The 12616-nt window shown below is 36.5% G+C and overlaps 1 protein-coding gene across 2 annotated transcripts in view; it reads left to right on the top strand.

Moving 5' to 3' along the window:
• Nucleotides 1-12616, top strand: part of slc2a13a (solute carrier family 2 member 13a) — a 131054-nt gene that overhangs the window by 73168 nt on the left and 45270 nt on the right. For both annotated transcript variants that reach the window (XM_088923623.1, XM_088923622.1), the window contains exon 4: nt 12375-12483. In XM_088923623.1, coding sequence (XP_088779749.1) covers nt 12375-12483 — 109 coding nt within the window. The remainder of the gene's footprint in view (nt 1-12374; nt 12484-12616) is intronic.

Raw genomic sequence — 12616 nt, 5'->3', positions numbered from 1 at the left:
TCTACTTCTACTTTTATTGTGTTAACCTCTGCTTGTTTCTATGCAGAGAGTACACTGCAACAGCTGTCCAGTCTGACCTCCACAGAGTGTTTATATTGGTATTCACTTGAGAAAACACAGCAGACATTTCTCAGGGGCATCAGTAAAACAACGTATCCCAGTCTGTCCATTCTAAAATTCCATGTAGAATACTCTTCCTCAACCATGCAATTTTGAAACAATTAATCTATGCAAGTATTTTTTTTAGCTTTTCATCCCACTGAATACATTTGTTTAGTTAATGTGGTAACAGACATTTAGCTGAAAGAAAATATTACTCATTTGAAAAACATAGCAACACTGCTAACAATTAAAATCCTGAAATTGCTGGAACATAACAATTATCATTAAATGCATAATAAATAAATTAAAGTTCTCGTCAATGTTTTGAAGTTTGGCTAGTGTTGATTTTGTAACAGATAAGATGTCTGCTGTATATTTCTATCACAAATTTCCATAGCCTAAGTTCCATAGCCTAAAAAAACCCATAAGCTTTACTTACAGTATTTCATTGCCTTGGAGTAGAACCTCCCCTACAACAAATCTAGCAATAAGAGGTACAAAGAAAAATAATAAGAAAATTTAAGTTTAAAATATTCCTTTTATATAATTATCCGTCTGGTCTTGGCAGCTTTTCTTGTAGGGTTTGCATGAAAAAAACCCTCAGGTGTCCTCTGATGTTGGTAAGACTTTAATAAAATCCTTCTGCTTTTTTAAGGCAAATAGCATTGTTCTGTGAGTGATTACAGGTGGTGCTCAAAAATAAAAGATACACAGGTGAAAGATTGCAGCTTGTGGGTTTTATTTTTATGACAAACTAAGAACCTTTAAGATTCAGTCATTTCTGCCAAATTGAAAATACAAATACTTGGATATAATATCAGTAAAATGTAAAGAGTGAAGTGAAAAGTGAAAGAGAGAAATACGTTTGGTAGCAATTTATTTGAATGACTTTGTTTTATATACATTAATATTGTTATGTCAACAATTCATACCTAGATTACATACAAGTATGAGTCTAAAGTAGCCTAATGAACTTGTTTGTTTTTACATAAAATATTAGTTTTAAAATGAAAAAAATTCCCTTCATTGAAGTGGTCAACAATATGGGGGAAATTCACTGAATTTCGGCAAAGAAATGGAAGCTATATTTAAATAAATACAATTATTATTGATGTAAAATATTTATACTGGCATTTTGCCTCCATTACGTACATGAGCCTATTATTTCTCTTGACAGAGTTTATGTCCTGATTGGTGTAGTGGCGAATTGATTAATAATAATTATTCCTTACACATTTGTAGTGCTTTTCTGGACACTCCACTCTAAGCGCTTTACAGGTAATGGGGACTCCCCTCCACCACCACAAATGTGCAGCATCCACCTGGGTGATGCAACGGCAGCCATAGTGTGCCAGAACGCTCACCACACATCAGCTATCAGTGGGGAGGAGAACAGAGTGATGAAGCTAATTCATAGATGGGGATTATTAGGAGGTCATGATTGGTAAAGGCCAGGACAGCAGGGTAAGACCCGTACTCTTTTTGAGAAATGCCCTGGGATTATTAACGATCACAGACAGTCAGGACCTCGGTTTTACGTCTCATCTGAAGGACGGCGCCTTTTTACAGTATAGTATCCCTGTCACTATACTGGGGCATTAGGACCCACAAAGACCTCAGGGTGAGCGCCCCCTACTGACCCCACTAACACCTCTTCCTGCAGCAACCTTAGTTGAGGTCTCCTATCCTGGCACTGCCTAGTCTCACACCTGCTTAGCTTCAGTGGGTTGCCAGTTGTGTGCTGCAGGGTGATATGGTGATATGGATTGCTGCCTTGCAGCACTGGAGCCCTGAATTCAATTCCTAGGGTGCTATCTACATGGAGTTTGTGTGTTTTCCTCATTTTCATGTGGGTTTTCAGACATAGTCCAAAGACATACTGGTACCTTAACTGCCTTCTGAAAAAATTGGCCATGGGTATGAGTGTGTGCGTGTTTGTGATGGACTGGCATCCCATCAACGGTATATCCTACCTTTTGCCAGTTCAAGCAAGGTAGGATTTGGCTCCCCTACAAACTTGTATTGGTTAGAAAAGGGAAGGATTAATAGAATATATATTCTATATTCCAAAACCAGAGCAAAGATAAAAAGCATGTGAAACTCTGTAACAGGGCACCTTTTTTGGCTGGACAATCAACTGCTGTTGCTTTTAATTTGCAAGATAAGGCAGGATAGATAGAGCACATAGGGAGTTTCCATGGCTGCAAGGAAGGAGGTGAAATGACTGTGAATCCATAATAATCTTCAAAAGGATGGGGAGTACTGTGAGTAAAATTGCAAGACCATGCAATGTTTTAAGTTTTAAGCACATTATTTGTGTGCTCGTGAGGGAGTCTCTAAATTCTAATAATTAGTGCCCCTTACTTTAGAAGCCTGCCCTTTTCTCCAATCGCAAGCTCTGGGGTCGCTGGGATCACTAACTAAAACAAGTTTTTAGAAGTTTCCACATCTGTGATATCTATCTAGTTAAGAATATGGTACAATAGAGTGGAGTCAAGTGGTTGAATAACCAATCAAACTGCAAATTCATGGAAATGTTCCAGAGGTGACTAGTAGTCAGTGGGGCTTTCTGGCATATTTGAATATAAGGAAATCAGAGTCAGAAGATGGATAAAAATATAAAGAAAAGAGCCGAAGACTGAAACAACCAAACTACAGCTAGTCATCTAACATTACTGGTACTAAAAATTTAATAATGTGAAGCTCTTCCAACAAAGCAACAAGATGGTAGGATTTGTCAATTCATTAATATAGCTGTTATTTTCTACATTGGTTTAATGTGTAATTGTATAGGTAACACTGCTGGCTGGAATCTTTGATACCATAAATCCCAGGTAGCATACATTACATAAAACACTAATAAGTACAGTGCCAGAAGACCAGCAAAAAATATTAACACATTATTTGATTTTACTGTATTTATACTACCAGATTGCTTCTGCATCATATACTGCATGTTTTTATGAAACAGGAGGTAGTTCAAAGTGGCTGACTTTCTTGTTTTGGTTGAAAGCCCAGTCCAATTTATGGCAGATGGGAAAGGACCTATGGAACTTAGCTGAACCTGTCCTGCATATCTGAATCTGCATTTAAAGAAAACCTGCAGAGATTATACTGTATAAAAAAGTAAAGAGGAATTATGAATGGCTTACCAGTACCAGTAGTACCCAGAACATTTAAGGGAGTTTCCCTTTTTTGGGGGGCACAATGTATTATTATATAGCATGTTTTTTTTTTAAATAGCTGCTCAAAGCACTGTATAGAACAACAAAAAATACACATTGAGACAGATAGTAGATGGGGGTATGGAATTCAGTAGGAAAGCAAGGTGGCACACACAACCAGTTAAATAAAAGCCCTTCTAAATAGAAGGTTTTGAGTCTAGAGTTTTTTGGAAGAGCTCCGGGGAAGGTGACTCTTTGATTTACTTAGCGATAGAGTTCCAGACCTTTGTGGCATAGCAGATGAAGGCCTTGTCACCCATAGACGGGCTAGGAGGACAGACAGGAGAAGATTGGGAGGTGGGGAGTAGGATGATGATAACTCTTTCCAATACCGAATCAGAAGCTCTGGAAAAATACATCCAAGACTCCCTGAAAACTGGGTTTATAAGACCATCCACATTACCAGCATGCATAGGCTTCTTTTTCATTGAGAAGAAAGACGGTGGACTATGCCCCTGTGTTACCATTGCTGTTCCGCTCGGGCTCATGCCCTCCGCCACTCCACCCCGCCCGTTTCATCCCGCAACACCTGGGGAGCGAACCCGGGTCTCCGGCGTAACGCAACAGGGAACCAGCCACATGAGCTAAAGGAGACCTCCCTCAGCCAAGGCGGCTGAGGTCCCTGCTGCACGCAGGGAGGGCGATGACGTCACCGTGTCTGAACTAGTTCCGCTACACCTGCATTAATTATTGGGGTCTATGAGATAACAATTAAGAACCGATTCCCCTTGCCTCTAATAATGGCAGCCTTAGAGTCTTTGCATGCAGCCAAAATTTTCACCAAATTAGATTTATAAGGGGTTTCTAATCTAATTCGTATTCGTGAGGAGATGAGTGGAAAACTGCATTTATGACCACTCATTGACACTATGAGTATTTGGTGATTCCATTTGGCCTAGCTAATGCCCCGGCGGTCTTTGAAGCATTCATAAATGATATTTTTGTGATGTGATCCAGAAGTTTGTTTTGGTGTATTTACAGTAGATGATATTCTGATTTTCTCCAGTAACTACCAGGATCATGTAGCCCACTCAAGCTGGGTGCTATATTATCTTGTATGCTGCTATGATTAGTGTATGCTGAGCCCATGAAGACAGCAAGTGGACATACTTTATATCAGGGAAGTACTTTCCCAGTTGATTAAATGTAAATTGTACAATAAACTACGGAGGTGTATATTCCATGTTTCTAAGATACAATTTTTAGGTTATATAATTTCTCCAGCGGGGGTAGAAATGGACTCGAGTAAGGTCACCGCTTTAAAGGATTGGCCAACACCAAGAAACCTCAAGCAGATACAACGTTTTCTTGGTTTTGCAAACTTTTACAGAAGGTTTATTTGGAATTTTAGCTCAGTGGTCGCTCAACGGACTTTTCCATTGAAAAGAGACCTTTCAGCGACTGAAACATCGTTTTACAACAGTCTCTATCCTAACACACACGGATCCATCACTACCCTTTGTGATGGGTGTTTTCCTGGCTATGGTTTGTGTTTCCCCTACTGACTTCGATCCTTGGATTATGGTTTGGACTTGGGTTTATACCTTCTTTGGTTACTTTGACTATTGGCTTTCATTTCTTGGCTACGATTTTGGACTGCGTTTTGGATGTACTTTCACCGATTCCTCTTCTGCATAGGACCCCTAAACTCATCTTTAACACAAGAGAGACAAAATGACAGTGATCAGTGAGGTAAGACTTGAAGGATTTAAGAGCAGTGTCAGAAACTCCAAACACAGTCTCAAGATGAGAAACTAAGATGGTTAATTGTGTCAAAAGCAGCACTGAAGTCAAGAAGTTAAAAAAAAAGGTTGCTGGGGATCTGCGACATCTAGCTTATACAGAAAAGGGTTCCGTCATTGTAAAAGTTTGAGAACCACTGCTCTGAAGGATCACAGTTAGAGAACAAGATAAGTAGAACAGAACAGAATTCACAAACCTAGTCTGGTCAACTGATTGCTAGTTGTGAAAACTTACAGAGCGTGAGGGGGAAGAGTGTGAAACAGGAAAGTCTAGATTGCAGAGAATAGCTAAGTGGTCAGAGAGGCCTAGTTCAATAAATGAGTAAAGTGAGAAACAAAAGAATCACTTGCAGTTACTAAATCCAGGGTTTGTCCTTTGTTATGAGTTGGAACTTTATTCAGTTTCAGATGCAGTAGTTGCAGTGAGGATTACCTTAGGAGAGTTTTGATGGAATCTGGGATGATGCGACAAGAAATGGGAAAGAAATCTTGGACCAGGACAGTAGAAGATGGTTTAGAAATGTTCTCAGTTCAACAGAACAGAGGTGGGTAGTCGGCAGTAGAATCAGTCACTGTGGAATTCCAATTGTAGTGAAAATTGCATAATGAAATGGCTCCAGTTGGTAAATGAAATGATCTTATGGATGTAAATAAGAGAGAGGAGAAAAAAGAAATACAAATAAAAAGTAAAGTAAAAAATGAAAAACTGAAACTGGTGAGAGGAGCAGCAGCCAAATGCGCCTGTGTTCCCTTCACTTAGATCACATAGTTAATAGTGGAAAGAATACGCAAATAATATTCCTTTTTGTGATCTATTAACTTTATATATCTGATTTGCTTTTTTTTCTTCTCGGGAGATTTTAAATTGCTACTCACTGTCCTTGCTGCAAAGAATTGCTTCTCCATGCAGAGAGGGAACTTTAGTTCATTGACTTCAGGAGTGCTGAGAACAATGTCCATTTATAGCTCTGAAATGCATCATTTTGACATGTACAGTGCAGATCACGAAACTCATCTCAGACTCCAGGGGCATGTCACATACCCATGGGCATCCCACAGATATTATCTTAAATCTGTAAAAGCTGTGGTCAAATAAGGGTCACCAAAGTCTAAATTATTAATTGAAAGTCACAGAACACCTACGTACTCTCAAGAGTTTTCTTTAATGTTCCTAATTTTTCAGTCAGTTTTGATTATCATTTCAAAGTCTTGAACAGGTCATTAACAGCCCTTTGCTCTCTGGACAGTTTGGTAGAAATACTGAAGTATTTTTTTTATTTTTAGTTATTTTAGTTGTTATTTATTATTTTTTATTTATTATCTTTGTCATTCTTTGCTACAAAACAATCCTTCCAAACCCCTTTTACCTTGCAATACACAACCGTCCTTCAGAAATGTGCATTCTGGAGTGAATAATATGTAAATATTATCAATTTATATTTTTGTTATTTTTTTCATATAACGTCTTCTGTTTAGCGTAACTAAAAAGAGAAGCTAGACAAGAAAAATGGATTCCTGTATACTGTGTTTTTTAAATCTACCATTCATGATAGACAACACAAGGTTTATGTAAAAGAAGGAATTCTTGAAGACAGTGAAGCCATTGAGAACACAAAGGGCACAATGTTAGATTGCAAATTATTTCATATTTGTACAGACCATGAAACAATATACTCACTCCTTAAGTGAATCCTAGCAACCAGAAGCCTTCAGAGTGTGAAGAATAAATAAGCATCTGCTTTCCCCTATCTGCCGTGTCACTCTCACAATGCACAGGATGTCAGCTTGGAGCATGAATCTGTCAAACATATCTGCACTTCAGACTCTGGCTTTGTACACTATGAAATGGCTAGAAGCCATTTCAGTCAATTTGCTTATAAATGACACATGCAGTGCTCTGGATCTGCAAAGAATGCAGAGCACTGAAGTAGTTTGAAAATTTGCACATGGAAGATAAATCTAAATTAAATTAAAAGGTTACATTTTGCTTCTAACTGATACAAGCTTTTTATCTTGTTCCCTGTGGAAAATAAGGCCACAGCAAGATCTTGCCATACTGGGTATTCTAGAACATACCTTTTCAGCTTCACCTCCTGAAAGTCTTTTGTTTATTTTGGAAGGGTCTGTACCAGGTTGTTTTTATTGTTCTGTTTCTTTTGCCCTCAGCAGTGTGGATGCGGCTGTCTGCTGTACTGAGTACAAAAGCATGCTATCTCAGCAAATGCTCTTTAATTTTCAGGACAATGTGCTTGTGCTATTTAAATGGAAAAAAATGATGCAGCACAGAATTAATTCTTCATATACTATACATATATATTCCTTTATTTTTTGTTATGCTGTATAAAACTGCATTTGATAATGATGTTTAACTTTTATTATTTTATCAAACTTTTGCTTTTCTGAGAGCAATACTAATGAATAGTCTGTTCGGGGTGGGGTGGCATGGGGCAGCACTGGGACCTGAGTGTTATCTGCGTAAGATTTGTACGTTCTCCCTATATTTGCTGGGTTTTCTCCGGGTGCTCCAGTTTCCTCTCACAGTCCAAAAACACACTTATAGGTTTATGGGATTTTTTTGCAAAAATTGGCCCTGCTGTGGGTGTGTGCATGTCTGTGTCTGCTCTGCGATGGATTGGCATCCACCTTGCTCCCATTGCTTGTGGCATTAGGCTCCGGTTCCCCCACAACCCTGAATTAGATGAAGCTGTTAGAAAATGGATGGATGGGTTCAGTGTGATAAACACCGAGGTAAAAGTACACAAATGTTATTCTATAGGGAAGAAAATAGAAGATATAAAGTATGTCCACTTGCTGTCTTCATGGGCTCAGCATACACTAATCATAGCAGCATACAAGATAATATAGCACCCAGCTTGAGTCACATTGATATACAGGATGATTAGATATCACATTTAATAATTTAATGCCTTTTCAACATGTGGTAAACATAATTATTTTATTAATTATTTCTTACATTCAACTAGTATTATGATTTTAAGATTTTTGTAACCTTAAGGCTGCGGATCTCAGTTATTATTACTTTTGAATCTGTAATGCTAAATTCTTGTTCCAATGTCAATTTTAGAATACAAAAGTCTGAGAATTACAAAATTACTGATGCTAAAGGAATAGAATGTTGGATGCAGTAATCTCCACTGTAATTTTTAGACACATCCTCAGTAATGTTGAATTGAGTCACTAGTATTGACATAGTGAGCTGGATCAACAAGCAGGCTGCAAAGGAACAAGGAGAGGTTAATTTCACATTGAGGAAGCATTCTGTTCTTTACCATTTTTGTTACTACTTATTCATTTTTGTTTTGCTTTTCATTATAAAATTCACTTATCCTTCCTCATTCATATATACTTGGCTTATTTGTTAGGTGGAATCAGGACTGACCACTGCACTCTCTTTATAGATCGTATAATCTAATTTTTATTGAGTAATAATTGCATAATAGCATAACTTAGCCTTAGAGGAAACTTATTGATCAAAACATAATGTAAATACTTTATTTTCTCTTAATTATTATAGTTATTGACTTAAAAATCAGCGGGCAGTATGAAGGGGATCATGACTAAGTAGATTGTTTTGGAGCAAATGACTTTAAAAACTGCCCGATAGTCACCAATGTTTTTTTTGGAAAAAAAATTCTTCTGAAAATGGATATTCGCTGGATAAACAGCAGTGCATTGACATTTGTGTGGTTTTTGTTTTAGAAATTTTACCTGCATTTAAAGGGGAACTGCAATCCCAAATTCTCAGACTGGTTATTAAATCTCAGTAACAAAATGAGTTTATTGACATTATAGAAAAAATAATACAAATTTGGTACAAAAGTGTGAACTTTGTGAAAGTACTGTAAGTCGTCAAGTTGTTGCAAACTCTCATTCAAATTCCCACAAATTGTGACATGATGCAGCCCTTCCTGCTCACTAGTCACCGTAATGACTAATGTTATGTAATGTGATGTACTATACAAGTGAATAAGTACAGGTTGTGCAGAAATGTTCCAACGTGATCTGCATGCAGAGTTACCAAGTAAGTAGTATTTGTCGGCCAAACCACCTTGAAATCAAAAGTAATATTTCTATTGGATTAAAAGACATGTCTTCAGAAGCCTGATTGATTACAATGTAATCGCACAATATGGGCTGCGCATTCCTAGAAATGTAATATTTTTTTGTGATGTAAATTGGAGATTTTACAAGTCACCTTGTCCATTTTACTTTTATTGTGGTTTGTAATGCACTCATGCTCAATTCTGATTCTTTCTAATCCCAAAATATAAAAATAGCATTGCAGTTCGCCTTTAAATAAAAAGTATTATCCTTATTATACCAGGTGTAAAAAAGAAAGCAAACAGCATTCCTGTTTTCTTGAATATTTTTGCTTTGTAATAAAATTACACTGTTATGTCTGCTTTTGATATTTAAGGATTTAAAAATAAACTGTGATTTAAAAGAAAAAACCTATGCATGGTTTAATCAAACACTGTGATATAAAAGGAAGAAAGACCTGTGCATGTTATTTACATTCTTTTGTATAAGGAAAGCTGAGAATGGGGTCTCTAATTAGAAATATATAAATTTTAAATTATCAGCTTTACCTTTTACCTGCTGATTGTACAATCTTCTGTAGTTTTAGCAAATTAAATCATCACCTTTAAGGTTGATAACAATAGTAAAATAAAAGTATTAAAACGTGTTTTTTTGGTTAAATACTAAAAGACATCTCATCTAATGTACTGTGATCATCAGGCTGTTTTCTGTGGTCATTGTTTTCATATTCTTCATTATTATTCTAAAGCACCAGCTACTTCTCACAGTTTCTTCTTTTTCTAGACAGATGCATGTTCATTGAAATGTAATTGTAAGAAAAGCCATTCAAAACTGCTTTGTACATGCTTGTAGGGCATTGGTTAAATAAAACTGTTTATTGAATATAATTAAATTACCATTAGTTTGAAAAGATCAATTTACTCAGTGGATTAGGCATAGATATACTAGACCACACAACAGTTCATGAATTTGAATTTGGTTTGTAACACTAAATAACACTAAATAGCAGTCTACTGAGCTTTGTATAATTGACTTTAATACTGTTTGTTCATTTAATGGGTTTTGAATAGAATCCCATGTAACATGTACATTAATTGGCATATAAAATTGTATATTTACCAAGCGATTGTACATGTTTATGAAGAAGGATTAAACTGAATACCTGAAGCTGACTAAAAAATAGGCTATATGAAAGAGAGAGCAATCTACTAGATAATGAATGGTTTAAACCCATATTAGAATATTAAGATTTCATCCTAAACTCTCTGAAAGGATCCACAGAAGAGTTCAAAAAGTAGTCTTGGTTTATGCCATATATTTGGCTGATTTACGGTCAAAAGTTGTAAATCCTAACTGATACTTGATAGCATCTTTTTGCTAGACATTTCTTATTTCTACGTAAGAAGGTTCTACACTGACAAAACTGGTCACGGCTGTGTCCATATCAAGTTTTCAGTGCCTGTTTTTCTGTTTTTCTTGTTGCTGATAGTTCGTGTGACTCAACAAATAGTGCCTTTGCCTTTAAAATATATGCAAGAGTAGTAAGTGGTAATCTCCAGTGTGTTAGAATGACAGCACACACCACTACCAGAAAGAGAAAAATTAGCAAAAAGGACCCTTCCTCCCCCAGGAAGAAAAAAGTGAGTGATGGGACCACTCCTAGTTCAAAAGAAATTGGGACCTCTTCTGACAACCATAGCAGTGCCCTATACTCCCAGCAAATGGTATTTGATAGCTAGATGTGATGCTCAAGTATTTTTCAACAATGGCTCCTTGGTAGAATGGAGCATTGGAAACTCACCCATGAGTACCTTTGTAGATTATTTACAGTAGTAGGATTTTGTAGTTCTCTGCTGGTGGGTGGATTTGGGTTTTGATTTAATACAGGCCTTGTTTTGATTTAGTTCTTTTAGCATAAACAATATTTTTTTTTTAATATGCTCTCAAACACAGAATTTCCTTATGCAATTAATGTGACATAAAGAAAGTTGGTATGGATCTTTTTTGGTGTTTTTTTTAGTATGACTACTGTATTTGAGGTTTTCATCTGCCTTTAAAGTGTACTTCAAGAGTCATTAATGGTCAACTTATTAATGGTAAGTTTTGGCACAAAGGATTATAAATTTCTTCCCACCCTAAAAAAATAAATAAAGATACACTGATGTAAATATATGCTTTATGATAAAAATGTTGATGAAGAAACTGAATAATAATATAATGGACTTGGTCCGAGGTTTGCAGCCAGGGTTGAATGGAGCAGGACTTGGATTTAGGCCTTTCCTCATGTCTTACTGTGTTAATACAGGAGGGCTGTGATCCAGTCCACCTGCATTTGATGGATTCCTTTTGTAAAAAGGAATTTTTGGAAGTCTTGGAGTGGTGGTGGTGAAGAATGGATCCCTTCCTTTTCTTACTTTCTGGGAATTGTTATTGCCAGTACACTGAGCTATAAGTAAAGCCTGGGCATTTGATGGCTGGAACAAAGAGCATCAAGCAAGAAATCACAAGCAAACATAAATTTAAATATTCCTCATGGGTAGAATCAAGTAGCACTTGCTGCAACAACAAAACCACCACCACTAATAATAGTAATTATCATCATAATCATAATAATAATAACAATAATAGTATAGAGACATACTGTACAATACTGTAAAAAGCTGCTTGGTAGTTGTTTATTTGACACTATTTTGACTCCCCACTTCTTGACCTGTTTCACAGTTTTGTTGTGAGTCTTCAGTTATCAGGATGTCTTACTTTCCTATTTTGGCATGTTGTCTGTACTTTAGAGTGGGTTGTAAACCACATGTACATTGCATTGTGGTAGGTTAATATGTGCCATATGAGTAGCTAAAAAGGAAAATGTACTATATTACTTGTAGAGTTTTAGCTATCTGAGTTCCTATTCATAATAGATTATTTTTTAAACTGTAATTGAAAAAGGTGGTCATTATACAAAAGAAATATAGTATGAGTTTCTACTCGTGTCCTCGGGTTTGTTTTTCACTGTTAACTCTAAGTACTGTATGTCCACAGTGTTGATTTTATCAGTGCCTTTGAGTGTTATGAAAACTTGTATACAGAAATTAATTTAAGACTTATTGATTGTGATCATTTATTGTCTTTTAAAATGACATCTGTTTTTAGTTTTTGATATATGTAGGTATGTATGCATCTTCATACTTCATTAGATTTCTATGTAAAACATACTAACATACTGTATGTTGTATTTGGCTTCTTTAAGGTGGACTGGTGATATGGAGGATGCTAACCTATGCCCCTGCTCGAAGAGCTCTCATTGTAGGTTGTGGATTACAGATGTTCCAGCAGCTGTCTGGGATCAATACAGTCATGTATGTATGAATTTCCTTTCCTAAATTACTGCAGCTGTTTATTATGCATGCTCCTTGCATCTTTCATATGAGGAACACGAGTTAGAATATCTTTCATCCCCATGGCTCTGAAGTAAGTGGAAAAACATGTCAT

This window comes from Atractosteus spatula, chromosome 8 (genome assembly GCF_055471065.1).
Source record: "Atractosteus spatula isolate fAtrSpa1 chromosome 8, fAtrSpa1.hap1, whole genome shotgun sequence".
Lineage (NCBI taxonomy): Eukaryota > Metazoa > Chordata > Actinopteri > Semionotiformes > Lepisosteidae > Atractosteus > Atractosteus spatula.
The sequence above is the reverse complement of the archived record's forward strand: the minus strand, read 5'-3'. Positions and strand labels throughout refer to the sequence as shown.